Here is a 22,751-nt window from a genome sequence, read left to right as displayed (position 1 = left end):
TCAAATGTCCCCCCAATCTTAACTAAATTAAATGAGAGACACAGGGCTGCTAAGTATGCATGTTAAAGGACAGTGAGGGCAAATCTTTAGTACAACTGTCTTATAACTGAATGAATCTATTCTTCCGCCGTAAAAAATATTCACATTTATGAAATAGCATTCTTGTAAATTCTTGTCAGTAGTCCTGAGAGATTTTTGGGGACAGCAACATTTGAACCAAAACACTTTTGTCAAGCTTCAAGAGTGATCAAATTTATGAACATTAAAATTCTTCATTAAGTGCAATATTAAACAAAGAACAACCATCTCAGAAACTTTGGAAGATGAATCTTTCGGCTGTTTGTTACTGAAGGAATTATTAAAGAAAACTGGGGAAAAAAAAAAAAGAAAAAAAAAAGGAAGGAATTATTCAAGAAAGAGTGAAGTGGAGTAAATAAAAATCAATACGGTATTGTTAGCATTTTATACAAATCAATATCTGCATGAAGAAGATATACAAATAATACCTGACCTCTTGATAAGAACTTTTTGGCGCACCAGGCTATTGCTTACATCTCTGAAATGGAGATATCCCAAAACATTCTGGAGTTGGTGGTTATTGCAGCTGCAGCTTCATACTTGTATTCTAATAATTTTATGATCAGAATGTGGAGGTGGAAAACGGGCGGTACAGCTTGAAAGTCATGATCCAGATGGACGGTGCCGAGATAGAAAGTGGGACTTACAGGTTGCCATTTAATGCTTCTATTGCATCAATTGATGCAGGGGCTAGAAGGAGAGAATCATCCAGCTTGCTTGTTGAAATCTGATAACTGGATTTTCTTTTAAAGGATTCTGTCAAATTATTAAAACCCATGACTAGAAGTTTCAGAAATTTTGCCAAAGGAAGCTTCTGATAGAGATATCATCTGAACGAGAACAACAATGTAAAATACAATTTTGGATTATGTCTCAAGGCTTGGAAAGTACAGGTGCAAATATGAAATTAGAAAAGAAAAAAAAAATCCAAACAGTTTGAAATAACAGTAGCATTGCTTTAAAGAGCATGATTGTCTGTCCAATTGCTCTGAAATTGCCACTGCTGCAGGCAATTTACATGTAATATAAGATACCATTACCCTTAAATATAATTGGAAAATGGCCTGCAACGTAATTGTTTTGCAAGTCGTTTTCCATCTGCTCCTTTACTAATATTATAAAATTGCCAAAACAATCACAGGGGTTCTGTAAAAGGGGGGGCTGTTCCGGGGTATGAAAGCCTCAGTATTGAATCTATTTGCAGCTGAATTCTTACTCCATGGTCCATCACTATTAGGATGGTTATTCTATAGATTATATATGAAGGCCTTAGAAACTCCTTTGATGAAATGTATTTAAATTTAAGAATGCCTAAATCAGAACCAATAAAAATGAAAATTTTAAATATTATCCAAACGCACAGGTTTCCCAACAACTCTCCCCCATAACAAAAAACATGCTTGATAAGTAACTTTTAAAAATTCAAAGCAGCTATATTTTACTGCTACTTTGACAATTATATCAGATATTAACCAAACTTGCATTTTAAATAAGGGAATTTTCGTGATGAGAAGAATGATCTGCTTACCTATTCTTTCTTGTATGACAGCAGCGTATTTAGCCCCACTACTTTTTTGAGCGAAGGAAAATATACTGCGGTACATTCCAATTGAAGGTTGAATTCCTGCATCCTCCATCCACTGGAGTACCTGCATGACACATTTCATCAATTATTTCATGTACAAAGGATTGAATGCACGTGCTAGGCATGAAATTAGCTTTCTCAAATTCAATAATTATAGATCAGTCACCAAACCAAGAAAACAACAATAGGCAACCGTATAACAAATTTATTCCCGGAACTCTCTCTCTCCATGCGTGAGTGAGTGGAGAGGGGAGTGGGACAGAATGTGTTAGTCCTCTAATGTTTCTCATGTTCTGTTATTTCCATTTAAATAGAAAAACAATCTGGTGTAATTAATGCTTGAAAACAGAGCTTGTCCCTTTACATCAAACAAGCAGCCTTGTTACCCCATAACAAAAGACTATGATCCTTGTCTTTCTACCAGATTAAGGCATGGTTTTCTTCCAGGTTTTCCCAAGTAATTGGGAAAAGACGTGGTGGTGGTGGTTGTTGTAGTGTTGGTTTTCTTCCAATGGAACACCACGTACAGAGCTTAAAAAGACCATTTGTAACTTTTAAAGCTTCCCTTGTGCACGCATAGACATAAAGCATTTGGCCACTATATCAGCAGTGGAAGTATAAAATTAAGAAACAGATAATGCATTAATTCCCAAGCTACGAAATACAATAGGTATGCCACAGAAGTTTGATGCAATTACCTCAATATATTTCCTCCAATTTCCAGCCACCAAAAGATTCTTCAACAAAATTGAATAAGTAGAGAAGCTGATTTCTGCACCAGTTGCCATTATCTTATAGAACAACTGCATGGGTGGTAAAAGGTGAATAAATGTATCAGAACAATTAAAATATCAACTTTAATTATAACAATTGAAATTTAGTGATCCTAAGCCATACAATAAAATATAACGAATGAACTTATGCTATGCTCAGTTGCATGGAATTGGAATTGGAGAAAATTTAGTTCAAAGTTTAAACTAAATTTTCTTCAATTCCAATTCCAAGGAACCAATTCCATGCAACTGAACATAGCATTAATGAAATTACCACACATGTAACTGTTGTTTATGGATCTTATAGATGGAATAATAATAATAATAAAGGAGAAAAATGCATTACTTTACACGTGAAGATATCTTATCTGCTGAACGTTTATTTCCCGGAAAAAAGAAGAAGAAGAAAAGAATCAAGTTATTCCACTGTGCCCCCCAACCCCAACCCCACTAAATAAATAATAAGTACCTTCATCATAGTATCAATCTTCCCAGATTTTCCAATAGAATGCAGAAGCTGATTCAGGAGTCCAACTGAAATAACAGGCAGTGAAGGTTCGATCATTTTGATCAGATTGACTGTTGTCCTCCAGTCTCGTAGTCTTCAACCAACATTCAAGAATTTTAGCTTTGGCAAATGACAAAACATAGAGAACTTATGACAGAGAAAATATATTAAATCAGAAAACCAAAATATAACAGAACTCATTAAGAAAAATGAGACTTATCTCTATTATCCAAGGATAATAAGATGGCACACATAAATAGAAAAGAAGGGACAAAAATGATTTAGCAGTTGTGACAAACAATTTTTGTATTGCTTCAAAAATCAGTATTTAAAATTGTTGAAGGATTTATATATTTGGAGTAGATGGTTGTTAACATCCTATCAGAGTCAAAGGTCTAGAGTTCAAACCTCACCGTCACCCTAATTAAAAAATTGAAAAACACGTGTTGGACCAAAAGAAGGCCAATTAAAAAATTGAAAAACAAGTGCTGGACCAAAAGAAGACCAAACGTCAGGGGACGTGTTGAAGGATTTATATATTTAAGTTACACCCTCTCTAACAGGGAAAGCTTTCGGAGTAGATGGTTGTTAATAGAAATAACCATAAGAGAATGAGACTTGCTTGTTATAATATTATAAGAAAACCACACATAAAAAATAATAATAATAAAAGAATAACGTTAATCTCAATCCCACAAAATAAAAGGAAATCTTCTGATTATCCTCTACACACAGTACAGCAAAAGTCTGCTTGTTTGGAGAATTGAGTTTATTACTGTGTCTAAGTCTCCTCACTTTTTAATGCTTAATATATATACATTCACACATACATATATACATAATCAAGCAAGAGAGAGAGAGAGAGACAGATAGTTAACGAGAGTGTCCTGTGTGTCCAGGAAATCTGCTAAAGATATGTGGACATATCTGATAATTAACAGATGTTGTACCAGCAACGTTTATATTCTTCCATCTTTTAGGCATTACATTAGAAAACAACAGTTGTATTTGGCTCGATTGAAACTCAGATTACAACACAGAGAACTACCCAAGCAGTTCATCGGCATTGTTTCACAGAATTATGTCCAGAAATACACATTAAGAAATAGCACAAAAAGAACAGAAACACAAGATTTTGAGTTAGACTTATCCTGAGTGTGTGACTGTGTGTGTGTGTGTGTGTGAGAGAGAGAGAGAGAGAGAGAGAGAGAGAGAAATGTAGTAATGAAATATTAATTCCTTATGCAAAAAATTCAAAGCAAACCAAACTCACATGCTACACGCTGATACCATTTCAAAGAAAATTGCATCACTATAGGGGATCTTCTTGTCTCTCATAAACTCTGCCAGTGTTAGAATTTTTGATGGTTGGCATCCTTTATTGAAAGCTCTCATCAGAGCTGAACAAGCAATAATATCTGGTTGGACATTGTTCATCTCCATTTCTTGAAACAGTGCAGATGCCTTTTCCCAATTATCTGCAATATGGAAATTCCTCCAAAAGTAATAGCTCAATAAGAATTCCTTTCTAGTCAGACTTTGATCAATCAGCAGTTTAAAAATAAAATACAATCTTACCCGCAGCACTATAAGCATGTATCATAGTAGTGTACGTAATAACGTCAGGACAACAGCCAGCCATTTTCATAGCAGTGAACATAGATTCTGCTTCTGTGAGCCGACCCTGAAAATTGTAGAGAGAGAGAGAGATAAGAATCCTTCAAGTCATGAAGTGATTATTCAAAGATAAAGCTTGCCAAAACACTCACCAGTTTACTGTAGGAACAGATCACAGATGAGTACAGCTCCTTGGACAATGGAACTTTTAACTCCATCATTTCATCAATAAATTCAATAGCCTCATTGTACTTCGACATCTTACAACAACCACTTATTAACACATTATAAGTAACAGAATCAGGTTTAACTTTCTTTTTCCTCATAGATCTGTATAATGCTAAGGCTTTCTCATATTCTCCCACATTCATATAACTACCAATAGCGGAGTTATAAGCAACTGTGTTCAATTCAATGCCCCGCAACTTAGCTGCTGAAAGTATGGAATCAATTTTCACCTTTTGACTGCAGCGCCCACAGGCAGCCAAGAGGATACAAATTGAGACAATGTTTGGCTGCACCCCATTTTGTTCCATTTCACGAAGCACTTCAACGGCTTCCGTAAGCAAGCCATTAGATCCATAGGCATCAATAAGTGCATTATAGCTAACAACATTTGGTTTCCAATTGTTTTGTTTCATCAGATTAAATATTTCCCTAGCCTTTTCAGGATTCTGAGCTCTTCCATAAGCATTAAGTAAAGATGTATAAGATACAACATCTGGGCGAAAACCATTTAATTTTATGTCATTAAAAACTGAGAGGGCCTTTCCACTCATCCCATGTGAAGCATATGCACCTATTAAAGCATTATATGAAACAATATTAGGTCTTAGACCTTCTGCAAGCATGCTGTTAAAGACAGCTTTGCAGTCTTCTATCTGCCCACAAACAGAATATAAATGAATGAGGCTAGTAAATGTCACAATATCAGGACGACATTCTGCTCTTTTCTCCCTCATTGAATTGAAAATATCAATGGCTTCCCCATATTGTCCAAGCTTTACCAGGCAATATATCACAATATTAAGGGTGATGGTATCGGGACGGATTTTTGTCCCTTTCATTAGTTCGAAATAGGACAAGGCTTTTGAATACTGAGCTCCACTTTTGTAAGCAGATAGAACAATATTGTGAGTCACCAGATCAGGCCCAACTCCATTTTCTGTCATTTTCTTACATACTTTCAGAGCCTCTCTCCAATTTCCACTGGATCCACATGCATTAATCAGGTTGTTATACGTCGACCGACTTGGAGGAATCTGCAACATATATTAGGGTCACAAATGTATTTCATAGAATTATGTCAGAGTTATATAGCTAGATTTTAGCTAATGACAGGAAACAAAATGAGAAAATACTAAAAAAATAATCACATATTAAAAGAAACAAAATAAAGCTGTTCATAATAGTTACATATTCAACATGACGATAGAGGAATAATATAAAAATGGCATATTCCCTAATAACTTAAACAATTAACAACCACAAACACTATCTATAGAGCACAATAACTAAATAAGTTGCATAAAAATAAAAGTTCAAGCTAGTATGGAAACTAGGATTATTTTTTTATTTTATTTTTGATAAGTAAAAACTAGGATTATTATAAAATACCACAATGGAAAAAGTTCAATTTGATGTCATGAGATTCAAGTTCTAAGTGACATGGTCAAATAATAGATAAAGTGCTATGAAGGATATGCTAGAAGGAATAATAAACACAGCTGCATTAGTTGGGACTTATTCGAGCTCCAATAAAATGCCTAATTTTTCCCAAACACTGTTTTGATTAGTAATAAAAAACAATCATAACAGGTATAAATCAATACCATCCACCCCCCCAAAATATATATATATATATATATATATATAAAAGATTTGGATGAGACAATAGGATGAATAAGTTTTTTTTTTTCCCTTCCCCAAGACCTTCTAATACTTCACAGGGGTTATATAGAAGGTAGATTTGGTATTAGATACTCTTGAAAATCATGAACCTACAATTATAGTGAAGAAGAAAATTGCTAGAAAGTAGTCTTGCATATTAAGTTCGGACCTTAAGGAGATTAGTCATACCCAGGGTATTGGACATCCAAACGCAAGGCGGTGCCAAGGGAAGAGTTTGGTATTTTACCTTTAAATATGAATTAATCGCAAAACTACTGTACAATTCAAGTACAAAAAAACTAGATTTACCTTAATTCCTTAGTAGATTTCTTAGAGGACAAAGATTTGCAGACATCGCATCACAAAAAAAAAAAAAAATTATTTAAAAAAAAATTAGAACAATATCTCAAATGTTGAAGTACTGATTATTAAAAGACAGATGTCATGATTCCTTCAAGCTGATTTATAGTATAAGAGACAAATTCAAACATCTCTGCTTTCCGTTTCCGTTTCCAGGACAGTGACCTTAGGAATTAAAAAACAACTTTATCAGAATTATAAAGGTCCTTCAACTTACCCCAAGAAAACTAAACACACACACACAAGTTCTTTTCAGTGGTCAATTTTAAATAAAGAGGCAATATTCCAAATTACTTACCATATTTTTTGTATCTCTCTTGTTCCTCAAAACTCTAAAGTAAATAGAATTCATTCAATAACCTTGTCAGTTCAAATGAACATGCTAAATGATGAGTCAATTCCTCCAAACTCCATGGAAAATCTAAAATGATTTTGGGCAATCCATGCTCACCCCACGAATAAAGATCATAAAGGTGGTAAGTAGAACTATGTTAATCATGATATCAGTGATAATTATAGAAACAAACTCAAAATTGCAGAGGTGGTACTTAACAGTGAACAAATTTTCTCCATTATATACAGTTTGAACATGAAAAGAAAAAGAAGGAAGCTCACATCAGAACCACTAAGTTTCATAATGGAAGAAGAATAAAAATACACACAGCTGCGCGAAGCATGTCTTCCATAATATTCAGTGCCCAACGCCATTGACCAGCTCGACCATGTGCATTGATGAGCGCGTTGTAAGTTTCAGCATTTGGCTTGCACCTAGCAGAAATACAGAAGTGTTGAAAGTAATGTCTATGGAGTAAAGAAAAGAAAAAAGGAAAAACAGAAGAAAAAAATTAATTGAGCAAAGTGAATTATCTTTACAATTATTTGCTGCAAACTATGCTACCAAAAATTGAATGTATAGGTATTTATAAATTAAACTGTATTTCATTTTTGCATCTCTTTCTGTTTGTCGCAAAAACAACATTCAACATTCAAAATTCATTGAAAGTTATGATATTAAACGGAGAAGGTATATATTCAGCAAAATAAAACTTCATCTTGGAATACAAAACAACACTAGAAGTTGCAATGCATATAATTTTCCAGGTCACATTAACATTATCTACCAAAAAAATGTCCTTCGAACCCTCATGAGAAATTTTCCGTATCTTTGTAACAAACAAAATAAATAAATAAAACCCTTGGGGTTGGCTCAAGTAGGTAATTCTTTGAGGGGAGGGGGTTGAGTATCAACTAGGGAAAAATAAATAAATAAAAAATAATAATAATAATTATACGCATACCTCCACTCTTTCATCTCAAAAAACAAACCACGTGCCTGGTCTGTTTGATTATGCCTGGCATGTAGCCTGATCATCATATTGTAGATATCAATTCGAGAACAATAGTTCTTCTGGTGCTTCATCCAACGGAAAATGTGAACGCTATGCTCTAGTGAACCGGTTTGAGTTATTTCCTACACCAATTAAATAACAATAAGAGGTTTTGAAGATTTCACATAAAAAGTTAATATTAGTTGCTCCTGTCAACATACTTCATTGCGAGGACATAAGAAAAGTAAAATCATAAAATATGCCAATTAAAAGAAAAGCTAAATTTCCAAATGTTTTATGATACCAGGAAATGCTTGACATAAGAAGTTAGAGAGAGAGAGAGAGAGATTGGTTTTCTGAATTGAATTACCCTTATAAGAATAGGAAAATTCTTTCTGGCAAATCTTCCAACCCAGTGATTGAGCAAGCCTTCAATGTCATTCCAATGATTGAGCTTCAAAATCCTCTGAACCACCTCAGATATGGTCCAATCCTTCTGAAACCGGTCTGATTCGACTCGCAATCGGTAGTGCTTGGGTATGTCATTCTTTCTGAGGCCACTCACGTGAACAGAGAGTTGGTGCTTCCCTTTGTCGTAGTCCACAAACCCTAACTTCTTCTCCTTCCAGGGCTCCTCGTTCGTTGTCTTCTTGCACACTACTAACTGGGTTTTTCTGGGATTATGCTTGCTGTTCTTTGAAGATGTGGGTGAGTATAATTTGGGTTTAAATGGGTCGTTTGGATGACTGAGGTTGAAGGACTGTGGGTGCTGTAAGGCCGCCATGGAGAAAGGATAAACCCCGACTTCTATTCCATGAAGCTATACACCAGAAAAACTTAATTGGGACAACTGTATCGTAGCAGTGACTAATAATGCAAGTTATAGTTACTCACCCACCGTAACAACAATTATATAGCGTGTGATAAAATAAAGTGTAAATTACAGTATTTTGATTTTAACTTCCAATTACATTTTTTAATTATTTTCATGTGAATTGATCTATCTATTTATCTCATTATTTTAATGTAAAATTATATCAAATATTTATAAACTCAAATGACAAAAATGCATGCATATATGTATGCATGCATTTTATTTGATTTTCATCTCCACCATGGATTCCCGCGATTGCAGCACCTCCACCGATCGTAATACCATCCTTCCATTTTCGTAACCATCACCACCAACATCCCACCCAACAACCACCACCATCCTCACCCCAACCACCATTACTATGTGTCTTCCCATTTATGAATTTCATAGCCAATTAAATATCCATTGCTAAAGTTTTAGTGCTCGGTGGCGGCTGAGAGATCGGTTCGACAAAGGCGGCCTCGATACAAAGGCTGTTATAGAGAACGAACCACCACCAACAATCTTGTTGCAGTCAAGGCGAAGCCAAGATTTTATTTTAGGGGGCACAATGCACTTTTTTTTTTTTTTTTTTTTTCTTAGTTGGTACTCACACACACTTGTCTCCTCTGAGACTTGAATCCCTGACCTCCGATAATACCCTTAATTTTAAAAGGACAGTCTCGGTATTTTATTAATGGTTTTAATTGTGTTTTAATTCTTTATTTAATTTCTTGGCTATTTGTTTAATTGTTTATATGAATTAATTGATTATGTATTTAATTGAAATATTTGTTTAGTTGATTATGTGTTTATTTGAGATATGGTATGTGTTTTCTTGAAATTAATGGTTAGGAATTAAATGTGTTAAATGGTTGTTTTATTTTATTTTATTTTAATGGTTATGGATAGTAGTCATGGGTCAACCAATTGGGTTTCATGAACTACTTGGATAAGGGGTTTAATGAGTATGGATAATTGCCGATAGATAATGGATAGTGTATATGTATATCTATATAATTAAATATACATATATATTTAAGGAAAGTCCTTTGGGAATAATCTGATGTATTTATTTTACTTAGATAAAAATAATATATATAAAGTATACGTAACATATATTTTTATTTATCTTTTTAATATTTTTATTTTTATTATTTTCTTTATTAATTGGAGGTGGATTGGGAAAATGAGTAGGGTTATGTATTTAGCCTATAAATATGTAACTATAGGGTTGAAAAAAACAGGACTAGAAACATATCACGTATAATATTTGAGAGAGAGAAAGAAAGAAAGAGGAAAAAGGAAGAAGAAGAATAATAAGAAGGTTAGGGTTTTTATCAAATCCCTAAAGGCAAGTTCTTTGTTCTACACTTCTCCTTTGATCTGTGAAATTTATATTTATAGTATAATCTTAGGGTTATGTAAAGAACAATAAAAATTGAAATTTATAATTTAATTGATCTAGAACATATGTTTTAATTCCATGGTTGTTCTTGTTGTATGAATTAATAAATTCAGGGATGTGATTTAATTACTTTATGAATTGTTACATATTTTACATGATGTATTTTTCATATCTGTATATTGATGGAACCTATAAACATGCCTTAGAATCCTTAAATGATAAATATTTAGGTTCACAGTAGAATTCTGGGTTTAATTGCGTAAACAGGATTTGAGTCGTCGATAAAATGCTCGAGACTTGAATGAAAAGCTCGAGCCTGAAAGGAAAAGCTCGAGCCTGAAAGGAAAAGCTCGAGCAATTGGATGTAAAGTTCGAGCCTGAAAGGAAAAGCTCGAGCAATTAGGTGAAAAGCTCGAGCCTGAAGCAGGATGCTCAAACCTGAAACAAAATGCTTGAGTAATTGGGACAAAAGCTCGAGCCTTACTTGGAAAAGTTTCGTAAACAACGTTAATTACTTTTAATTTAATTTGAAGAGTCCTAAACATAAAATAAGGATTATGAATGAGTTTAAATAAATTTTAAACAAACTTAAATATATCAATTCATGCTATTTGAATTCTTTGAGGAATGAATGGATTTAATCTTTATTTTGTTCTATTAATTAAGATTAAATGTGTAGCATAATTGTATGTGGAGAATGCTTACTTGACTGAATAGTAAAATATCAGCATGCTTAAGATTCAGTTTGTGGAGGATGTGTGATGTAGGAAGCTTAAATAATTTTATAAGCTATTCCTATTATGTTGTAACATGATATCATATTATTATGTTTATTCTGGATTATTTGATGAACTTTCTTTAATTGTTACATCAACTATTGGACTGTGTGGATGTAGTGCACCGGTATGGGATGGTGACACTTTACGGATGGATTAACTTATCAGTTAAGTCATACTTATTTTACAAGGGAATAGATTAATTAAAATGTTAAGTCCTACTTATATTTGTGTCAAATCAACTGAACAAGTTGGATGATATATAGTGGATTAATTTAGATTAGATTTATATATATAGATATATGCTATGATATGAGCTTGAGTTTCAGGATCAGTGGATATGGTGCATATATTGCTAGGGATGTGTAGCTAGATTTAGTGTGTTGTGTGCCCTGGTAAGTCTAGGTACTCATGTCCACTATATGTGTGTTTTGCATGTTGAATACTATTCAGGTTGAGGCAACCCTATAGTCTAGTAGGTTCCTTTAGTATATATATGTATTATGGACTATATAGTTATTGAATGGGTTAGGTATAGATATGTAGTTTCTCCGGTCTTTGTTTGGGTTGTCGTAGAAAGAACTTGTTCGTGGGCCTAACCCATTATTATTATTTTTCAGGTGTTCATCAGTTTCAGACATAGGGCTTGTTCGTGCTGAGCAGAGACGGTCCACATCATTCTTCCGATTCTACGTAGGATTCTCTTTATGCTTTAGTGTTGGGATTATATTTCTTTTCAGTTGGTTCAGTTTGGTTTATCATTAGGGGTCCATTAGATGAATTTCCGAGTTGTAATGATATTAAAGATTTTTGGATATTTCATTTGGAGGATTTATTATTTAGTTTTTTTTCCTGCTATTTTAATTATTCTTAGTTATTTCTTTTGTAATCAAATGCTTGTTTAAATATTAATTGTTGATATCCCTTGTATTTTGTGCTCGGAATCGATCACCCGTGGCTCTATAATCGATGGGTATCACACCTCCTGTGATACCCCTCGATTTTAGAGCCACGTGTGATCGAGTTCAAGCACAGATCCGAGGGATACCAAACAATCAAGTATATAAACAAGCATTGATTACAAAAAAATAAAGAATAAATAAGCTGAAAGAAATCTAAATAATAATCCTTAAAATTTAATTAAATAATCAAATATTTCCAAAACCTTCAATATTATTACAACTCGGGAATTCATCTAGTGGACCCCTAATAATATCCCATCTGGAAATAAATAACTAAACTGAAAGAAAAACCAAAACTAAAACATGAAGAATGGTCCTACGTAGTGGGAAGAGTGAGTAACTGTCTCTGCTCGGCACGAACAAGCTCTAAGATTGGAACTGTTGAACACTTGAAAAATAATAATGGGTCAGACCCACGAACAAGTTCTACTCTACTACAGTCCAAATAGAGACTCGATACACGTATATTTTTTAGATAACTCAACAATAACTAAGTAGTCCACAAATATATATATACACACACTATAGGACGCTTACTGGACTATAGGTCTGTCTCAACTTGAATAAACGACAACGTGCAAATCACACATAAAGTGGGCATGTGTACCTAGACCTACCAGGACACCCAGATATTTACTATATCCAATTATCCATCTCAGGCAATATACGTACCCTAACCATGATCCTGAGACTCAAATTCATATCATGGCACCATAATTATATATATATAAAGTCCGTATAAGCATAAGATAAAAATGTCATCCATTTGATACAGTGGCCTGACATAAATAATGAGGACTTAACTTCTTTGGTTAATCCATTCCCTTATAAATCCAAGTAGGTAGGACTTAACTTTTATTAGCTAATCCATCCCTAAGATGCCACCATCCCATAATGGTGCATCATATCCATATAATCTAATAATTGATGAAATAAATAATAAATTAAAACATTAATTAATCCAGACTAAGCATAATAAAAATCTGTAAAATAACACGATCATATTATACCACTGATACATGATTAAAAATTGTACAATCATGCATAGAAAATTGCTAGAGTAAAAGTAAACAATTTAAATCATCCATATCCAATAACAACATGCGAATTTGTTTAAAATTTCATATTATTCAAATTCTTAGCATTATAAGGTTTATTATGTACTATGGGATTTTAACTTGACCTTAGAATTCATTTAAATTCCCCGTGAAAGTTCCTAATTAAGTCTAGAACCTCAAAACCTAAACACAGTGGCCAAAAACCCGTAAAAAAATAAAAAATAACATTCAGGAAGGAAACCAGCCTCCCTCGTAGAGGGAACTGCCTCCTTCCATCATGGGGCGGGCTCCCTCCTAAGGGAGCTGCCTCCCTAAGCCAAACAGAGCCGGCTCCCTATTAAGGGAGCCGCCACCCTTAAAGAGGGAGCTGGCTCTCTCCCTGCTACGCAACATCTTCTTCATCTCCGGCGACTTCCGATCATTTCGTTCATCTCTGTTAAGGTCCCTAACGGTCTGAGCTAAGTCTCAGATTATCTCAGAAAATTACCTAAATCCATTATACATTATTAACACCAATTAAAACAAGTATTCATGCAAGAAAATTCAAGATCAAGTAATTATAATTTCATTAACATACATTCTATTTTAATCCGATTCAACATGCATACATGATCAATTTAAGGTCTAAATTACTTTTGGAATTGTTTTAGGCATGTACAGAACACGAAGCCTAAGGGAGAGAGTTAGAAAAAGAACTTGCCTTTAGTTTCAGTTTGAAACCTTAAACCTTCTACTCTGATTATTCCGGCGACCTTGGTTGCCTTCACAGACTCTCTGTTGCTCCTGGTTCAACCCACGAGAAAGCTTCAATAACCCCTCATTGGTTCAGCCCTTGTTCTTAGTCAAACCCTAATTCTCCCCCTCTCAGTTTCTCTGTAACTTTCTGTATCTCTTAATCTCTATGTGTACGTGAATAGGGTTTTTAATCCTTGGTAGACATATAATGATATATATATAGGCAAATAAGAATAACATTAATCCTATTCATTCTCCAAGTCTAACAACGAGAGAATGAAAATAAAATAAAATAAAATAAAAAGGAAAATAATACCTAATACAAATATATAATTTACTGTACATGACTACATATATATATATATATATTTATAAAATATAATTTATACTTATACATATGCATCTTACCCTCCTAGTATAATAATAATTACACATTAATAAATAAATTCCTATATATATATATATCACTATTATATATATATATCCCTCCATGGGTCCATATCCGTACCCATTTAAAAATCCTATTCAAGTAGTCCATGCGACCCATTAGTGTGGTCCATTATTACTATTTACAGCCCAACTCCTTTAAATAAATAAAAAATAGAACACTTAAATCCTAAAAATTAAGCGACACATGATACACATAAGCAGATACAAATAATTCAATTAAAATATTTAAATTCAAATAAGCCAACAAATTACATTTAATCACTTAATTAAATTAAACACATAAACAAATCATCAATTAATCAATTAAATAAATAAAAAATGAAAATAAAAGAAATAAATAAATTTCGAGACTATCCTTTTAAAATTAGGGGTATTACACTTTCTTTTGGGAAGTAAGAGGCTGATACCGCTAGGTCACTGATCCATTGATAATGCACTTATTGAAAGAAAAAAAAATTAATAAAAAATAACAAATAAAAACAAAAGGATTGGACCATATCTGAGGTGGTTCAGAGGATTTTGAAGTGAGAGTTCCTAGTGGTGTCTCCTCTGATTTTTTTTTTTAATTATTTTTTTCTTATTGAAAAAAAAAATCAACAAGTACGACAAATATATTTTTTAAAATCAAAAGACAAACAAGAAAAAAAAAAGTTGTAAAATAATATGCTAAACAAGTACTGTAAAAAAAATATACTTTGACAAATATAAGAATTAAAATATTGATTAATAATATTGTAATTAAATACAATCACAAATACCATCAATAAAAAGAACGAAGAGGAAAAAATGGTACAGTACATAAATTATACATAAGTGAAAAAAGATTTTTTTTGAAAAATGAAACAAAAATTAGAAAATGAAAAATATACAGTGTCCTTGAAGAAGGGGGATATATGTATTTTTTTTCTTTTTTCAAAAGGAAATTAGAAAAATTTAAAAATTTTAGGCGGTACTATTTAAAATTACTATATAAGTATATGTATAATAGCAAAATGTATACTTATGCATAGTAAGTTGGAGCAAGGGCGGGGGCACGAGCCCCCTCTGGGCCTTAATTGGCTCTGCCCTTGGTTACGTACAGCTGGTGGCGGGGAGAGTCTAGTTAGAGCGGAAGATGTCGTGGGCATCAGTTCGGGATTGGAAGAGGGAAAGGGTAGTAGTGTCATTGGTGGGTGTAGAGAGAGCAAACGAGTGTAGAGAGATAAAGAACTTGAGATTAGGAACCGTGGCGATGTGGTGCAGCACTTGGTTCACTGCGGCCCGACTCGATTATTTTGATTTATAATAATATATATATTTTTATATATATACAAACTTTGGTAAATTATTTATTTATTTTTTGCCGATTTGGTCATTTTGATTTATAATATATATATATATATATATAAACTTCGGTAATTTATTATTATTATTATTATTATTATTATTATTTTTGTTATTGATAAGAAACTCACATACCCACTTTGTTCCTTTGGAGATTTGAACTCTCACCATTCACTTTGGAAGATAAAGGAGACACCACTAGGAGAGTCGTTGGTAGCAGTATCCGTAGGTCAATTAGAATGTTTTTTTCAAAAATTTAATTAATTAATTTTTTTTTTCTTGCACACGCATACACATATTAGTTAAGTCACGTTATACATCAAACAACACAAAGTTAGAAAGGTAATCTCGTCATTTCACAGGCAAAAAGGGTTCCAAAATCACTTAAAAGTGACATTTGGAGTGTGATGAAATACGTAAGTGCAAGTAAAAACCAAAATGTTCATCGATATGAGATTGGACCAAACTTGAAGGGTTGTCAATGTAATTCACCCTAAGTCATGTTATACATCGATGTGAGATTTAAAACACGAATAAGTAAATTTAAAAGAGTTTGTTTCGACTTAAAATGTTCTCTTTGAAAAATACGAAAAATTAATGGACAAATTATTTTTGTTAAATTTTAATATTTTTTTCCCATAAATTATGACAATTAAATACTACAAAAATAAAAAAAATATTTTACCGGACTCTATATGACCCACTACCTAGATAAATTATGGAACCTCCATGTTTTTTTGTCACTTACACTCTCCCCCTGTATTATTATTTTTTTTTAATTTTTATTTTTTCTCTCACCGCCGGTATTAATGGTTCGTGTAAAATGAATGGTCTGTACGCCTTGCTTTGACCTTTATTCTCCTCCACTCCACGCACTGACGCACGCAATGAAGTATCTCCATCTCCTCCACTAAAGTCTTCTTCCTTTGTTCCATTACTCAACTCCTCACTCCATTACTTTTACTGTGCTAACATTATAGTACATTGTTTTTTTTTTTTTTTGTTTTTTTGTTTTTTTTATCCTTCATGCATGGATGGTTCCTGCAGATCCGAGACTAATACTAGTAGTAATACAGATCCACAAGTACAATTATCTTCATGGAGCTACCATGTCTTCCTGAGCTTCAGAGGCCAAGACACCCGCAACAACTTCACGGATAGCCTCTACCGGGCACTCGTCCATGCCGGCATCCACACCTTCCGGGATGACAAAGAGCTCCGAAAAGGCCAGGACATCGCTTCCGATCTCCTCACAGCCATCCAGCTCTCCAAGATCTCCGTCGTCGTCTTCTCCAACAACTACGCTCACTCAAGGTACGTATGTCGTGGCTGTGTCTTCACTTTAACTCCCATCCTCAAAATTGATTTCATCAGAAAGTTAATTAATTGCAAAACATTATTATTATTTTTTTAAACCCAGTACAAATATCAAAGATACATCAATGTAGATTTTAGACAAACAAATCTTAATCGAGTAATAGATTTTTTTATTTTTTATTTCTTTGACCCTGAATAAAAAATTATTCTCACAAAACAAAGAATATATTCCCAAAAAGTTGTATACAGGTAATTATTCTTTGTATTCGTCTTAATTAATTTCTGTAACAAATATTGAATCAAACCTACTGATCCGGTTTGGTCCAATTCCGGTTCAACCTGTTTTTGTGCACCCTTAATATATACATAATATATGCTTGCGAACTCCTTCAGGTGGTGCCTGGACGAGCTGGTGAAGATCGTGGAGTGCAAGAGGTTTTTGGGGCAGATTGTTCTGCCTGTTTTCTACGATGTTGATCCGTCACAGGTTCGGCATCAGAGCGGAGCTTTTGCAGAAGCATTTGCGCAACACCAACAACGGTTTGATTGTATAAGAGTAACAAAATGGAGGGATGCGCTTACTGAGGTTGCAAATTTGTCTGGCTGGGACCTAAACGCTGTCACCAATGGGTAATTATGGAACCACATTTTAGGTTTATTTACAAAATACTACTGTAACTTCCTCTTCTTCTTCCTCCTTTTTTTATTTTATATTTTTATTTTTTGAGGGCTATAAACAAGAAATTGAAAAACTCTTGGTTATTTGTCAATTTAGATGCTTGATATATGTGTCAATTTAAATTTAATTAATTTTATACTGCATGGAAGAAATATAATTGAACTTCATATGTTTCTTTGTCAAAATGAGACATTTCTGGCCATTTTGAATCATAAAAAGTCATGCTACATTATGATATTTTCTATTTTAATGACAATTGGCAGGCATGAATGGAAGTTCATTCGGAAAATAGTTGAAGAAATCTCAAACAAACTAAATCATAGGTACTTGAGTGTTGCTATCCACCCCGTCGGAATAGATTCTCGAGTACAACACCTGAATGATTTGCTAAGCATTGGGACAGACACAGTTCGCATAGTTGGGATATGTGGAATGGGTGGAATAGGTAAAACAACCATTGCAAAAGCGCTCTACAACCAACAATTTCACACATTTGAAGGAAGTAGTTTTCTTACCAGCGTAAGGGAAATTTCAGAGCGACCTAATGGTTTGGTGTGTTTACAAGAGCAGCTTCTTTTCGATATCCTGATGAAAAAAAAGCTGAAGATCAGGAATGTTGATAGAGGAATTAATGTCATCAAAGATAGACTACATAATAGAAGGGTACTTGTAGTTCTTGATGATGTGGATCATTTAGACCAATTGCGTGCTTTAGTTAGAGAACGTTATTGGTTTGGTTCTGGAAGTAGAATAATTGTCACAACTAGAGATGTTCATTTGCTAAAAGTTATCGGAGTTGACAGGATATATATGGCTAAGAAATTAGGTCGTGTTGAATCTCTTCAACTCTTTAGTTGGCATGCCTTTGGGAAAGGCGATCCTTGGAAAGATTATTTAGAGCTGTCAAAAGCTATAACAGGCTACCTTGGAGGGCTCCCATTAGCTCTTCAAGTTTTTGGCTCCTTTCTTTTTGACAAAAGAAGCATGCCTGAATGGGAAAGTGCATTGGAGAAGTTGAAAAAGATTCCTGATAATCAAATTCAGGAAAAACTAAAAGTGAGTTTTGATGCACTTGAAGATGATGAACAAAGGGATATATTTCTTGATATTGCATGCTTCTTTATTGGAATGGATGAAGGAGACGTGATACGGATACTGGATGGTTGTGGCTTCTCCTCAAAGATTGCAATTCGCATTCTTGTGGATAGGTGTCTCGTGACAATCAATGATAAAAACAAACTTGGAATGCATGATTTGTTGCGAGATATGGGAAGACAGATCATCCGTGAGAAGTCCCCCAAGGAACTTGGGAAACGTAGTAGATTGTGGCGCCATGAGGATGTCTTGGATGTATTGACAAAGCATACGGTAAGACGCTAAATAAATTAGTTGCGTTCCTTTCTGCTGTGTGCGTTTCTAAACGATAGCGTTATAGATTTTTTACTTACCTAATGATTTTCTCAGGGAACAGAAGTAGTTGAAGGCCTCATTCTAAACTTCTGCAGTCAAAATGTGGTGCCCTTGAGAACTGAAGCATTTGCAAAGATGCAAACACTACGGTTACTCCAACTCAATTATGCAAATTTGATGGGAAGCTATGAACATTTCTCGAAAGAATTAAGATGGTTATGTTGGCACGGATTCCCATTGAAGCAAATACCAACCAATTTTAGTCTGCAGAATGTAGTTGAAATTGACATGTCTTGCAGTGGCCTGAAACAAGTTTGGAAGGAGACTAAGGTATGAAATTATTGTCTTCAGTTTATTTTGTGGAAGTATGAAATTACATTCTTCATTTTATTGTGAAAATTAACCATCTGTTTTTTGTTTCTTACTCTAAACACAGATGCTCAAAAAGTTGAAGGTCCTTAATCTCAGCCATTCCCATAACCTAACCAAAACCCCAGACTTCAAAGGACTCCCTAGCATCGAGAGATTGTTACTCCTAGAGTGCACAAGTTTGGTAGAAATTCATCAATCAATAGGAAATCTTGACAAACTTGTATACTTGAATTTGAGAGATTGCAAAAATCTTAGGATTCTTCCAGTAACTATGTGCGAGTTAAAGTCTCTTGAAAATCTTGATCTGTCAGGGTGCTTGAAACTTGATAAGTTACCAGAAGACATTGGCAAAATGGAACAATTGAGGGTGTTTCTTGCATATAACACAGCTATAAAGCAACTACCCCTTTCCATCAATCTTTTGAGGAACTTAAGGGAATTATCATTTAGTCAAAATGATCAAACAGTGTCCACTGTATCTTTCCCTTCGCTCTTCTGGTCCTTGTTTTCACCCAAAAAAATTCCAGATTCAATGAGTTTATTACCAACTTCTGTATCTGGTTTGTGCTCCTTAAGAAGACTATTCCTTCCAAATTGCAATTTGATAGATGATTCACTTCCTAATGACCTGGGGACCTTACCATCATTGCAACAGTTGGATCTAAGAAACAACAATTTTTGTAGCCTACCGACAAGCATCAGTCGCCTTTCCAAGCTTGAGAGCCTTCTATTGGATGATTGCACCAAGCTTAGGTCAATTCCAGATCTTCCAGCAAGTTTGGCCTTCTTAGTTGCACCAAATTGCTCATCTTTGGAGAGGATATCAAATGTATCAAATGCGCCCGCAAATCTATCCATGTTTCTTAGTGGGTGCAGCAAACTAGCTGAGATTACTGGATTGGACAAGTTGGAATCCATAGACAACATTCACATGGAATGGTGTAGCAATTTGGCAAATTCTTTTAGAAATAGCCCCTTCATCATGGTTCTCTCTCTCTCTCACTCTCTCTGTCTCTCTGCGCGCGCGCTGTGTGTCTAACATCTTATTTTTATTGACAGGAACTATCCAGATATTGTAAAAATGCATTTTATCTTCCTGGAAGTGAGATTCCAAACTGGTACAACTATCAAACTGTGGGAGCTTCAATTTCTTTTGAGGTGCCTCGGCTTTCTGATCAGGTGATCCAAGGGTTTGCATTATGCATCATATACTCTGCAGAAGTAGATACGATTAATAACGATACTACGACATTTACTTTTCTTGATGTTGTGATTAATAACAAAACCAAGCGCATTGAATGGATGCGGAAAACAACTTCGAGCATCCTAATAACCCGCCAAGATCACATGTGGTTGGCCCATGTACCGCATTCTGATATTGGATATGAGCTCCAGGGTGGGGATCAGGTGGAGGTTTTGTTCACCACTGATGATGATTCAACAAAGGTGAGGAAGTGCGGGATTCGACTAGTGTATGAACAACAAGATTCAAAAGGATTGATGAACCAATATCGCTTGCCTGCTTCTCATAGTCATAGTGTTGCTGTTGAAGTTGAAGAAGATAAGCAAGGAAATGGCGATGAATCATCATCATCATCCAGAAAGCAGCTGGTGCGTACTGAAATCGAGGAAGGCAATAACAATGAAGAAGGGGAGCCTGTGGATGCCTTGTCTGTTGAGGATTGTGATAATTATCCGAACCCAAAAAGGCTGAGAATGAGCTTGATCGACGAGAATGAGTAAGATACAGACTACTGTTTGAGTACGTTTCAGAGTGTAACAGACACCTCAATTGTGCTTCATCATCATGAAAAGTTGTTCCAACATACATGGCCAGCTCTGAAGGGTCTGTGTACGAGCTTGTGTGTATTAAACCTAGGAATTATACAGCTACTCCATTTCGAAGGCATTCTTGTTAAATTCGATTATGAATTTTATCTCTTTTATTTGAGTTAAGTTGTTATTCTTGTTGTTAGATTAAATTCTGAACTTTTCAATTTGTTAAATTATAAATTATATATGTTCATAGAAATATGAAATTAAGTATAGTCCCAGTTGTTTGTCACTTAATTCTCATGCCCATGTATTTTTCATCGCTTGTCCCCTGGTCTGAGTATCACCTTTCAGAAAGAGTACATGAGAAAGAAGTACAAGTTAAGCTTGAAAGTGAAGCCTTGAACTATATGCGCACACACGTGTATGTATATCTGTATATATGTGTGTGTGTGTGACGGCTACTTAGTACTTGGTTTTAAGTTTTTGTACATGCCTATTTATGCATGACTCAGATACTAAAACACTTTCCCTGTCACTAATCTCTGCTCTCTCTCTCCCTCTCTCTCTCTCTCTCTCTCTCACACACACACACACACACACACAACCTCGCATGACCACCAAATAGAGAATCTATACACAGTGTTGTGCACCAAAACAACGTAGTAGTAGTTACTGCACAGGTCCCCTCTGTAGAAGACCTTTATAACCCAAGTGATAAGACAGGATGAATAGGGACGAGAGAGAGAGAACACACGTATTAGATAAGGTAACTGACTACTGGGTTTTCTACTTGTATATACGACATTGGGCCTTCAAGTGATTAACTTAATTTAAGACTTTTGAGTACTAGATTTTGGGCCCAATTGGAGCCCACACAAAATATCCTCTCTCACACAACCCCCAAAAATATACCAGAAAATTTAAAGAAAAAAATTTAAAAGAACAATTTTAAGACAATGTCTGGTTGGAAGGGATGCAGTTGTAGTACTACATCTTGTCCCTTATGGTCTGTGCCACAAATCCACCAAAAAACTCTGAAACAGGGAAAATTCCTCACTCTTATACCACAAAATAATGAAAATATCCCCACTAATTAAAATTAATTTGGTTGTTGGAACAGTGAGGTTGAAGATGTATCGTCCTCCCACTTTAATGAATGTCTACTAGGTAGCAGTAACCCTAATTCAATCAATGAACATCTCATCAACTGGTTGTGAATTGAGAGAGTAGGACCCAAGTTGATTATTAGAGTCCATGTTCATCAATAATTGCATTAGCGAGTGTATGTCACGCTTAATTAAATAGTATATGGTAATCAAATTAAAGATTAAACTGTTAATGCAATACATAGAAGGCCTCTATTGCTTTGAGGTTCATGTTCCTCAATAATTTGAATTCGTTGATGCGTGTCCTGCTTACACAAGGTGTTCGAAAATAAATATTATGAGAATTTGTACCTGTGATTACTTCGGTTTTTTACCATTACATTTTCA

The 22,751-nt window shown here is 34.5% G+C and overlaps 2 protein-coding genes across 3 annotated transcripts; one reads left to right on the top strand and one right to left on the bottom strand.

The window, feature by feature from the left end:
- Positions 1-374: 374 nt before the first annotated feature.
- LOC132313586 (pentatricopeptide repeat-containing protein At2g41720-like) lies at positions 375-9,008 on the bottom strand. Of its 2 annotated transcripts, XM_059812421.1 has the most exons (11): positions 8,510-9,007; positions 8,110-8,282; positions 7,474-7,579; positions 4,714-5,823; positions 4,523-4,628; positions 4,218-4,422; positions 2,906-3,038; positions 2,362-2,466; positions 1,607-1,727; positions 726-834; positions 375-625 (listed from the first exon to the last, which is right to left on the bottom strand). In XM_059812421.1, exons 1-11 carry the CDS (start codon positions 8,921-8,923, stop codon positions 613-615), a joined length of 2,595 nt encoding a protein of 864 aa, XP_059668404.1. In that variant the 5' UTR covers positions 8,924-9,007; the 3' UTR covers positions 375-612. The 2 variants fall into 2 exon arrangements, with proteins under 2 accessions (XP_059668404.1, XP_059668405.1); XM_059812422.1 differs by lacking the exon at positions 375-625 and having other exon boundaries at positions 777-908; positions 8,510-9,008.
- A 7,454-nt stretch (positions 9,009-16,462) lies between these two features.
- Positions 16,463-21,547, top strand: LOC132313583 (disease resistance protein RUN1-like). The gene is made up of 6 exons (XM_059812417.1): positions 16,463-17,018; positions 17,415-17,651; positions 17,964-19,068; positions 19,165-19,440; positions 19,547-20,467; positions 20,542-21,547. The coding sequence occupies exons 1-6, from the start codon at positions 16,735-16,737 to the stop codon at positions 21,223-21,225; spliced, it is 3,507 nt and encodes a 1,168-aa protein (XP_059668400.1). The 5' UTR covers positions 16,463-16,734; the 3' UTR covers positions 21,226-21,547.
- The last annotated feature ends 1,204 nt before the right edge of the window (positions 21,548-22,751 follow it).

Source organism: Cornus florida, unplaced genomic scaffold (assembly GCF_030987335.1).
Source record: "Cornus florida cultivar Cherokee Brave unplaced genomic scaffold, ASM3098733v1 CherokeeBrave_3.0.0_Hap2_Chr06, whole genome shotgun sequence".
Lineage (NCBI taxonomy): Eukaryota > Viridiplantae > Streptophyta > Magnoliopsida > Cornales > Cornaceae > Cornus > Cornus florida.
The sequence above is the reverse complement of the archived record's forward strand: the minus strand, read 5'-3'. Positions and strand labels throughout refer to the sequence as shown.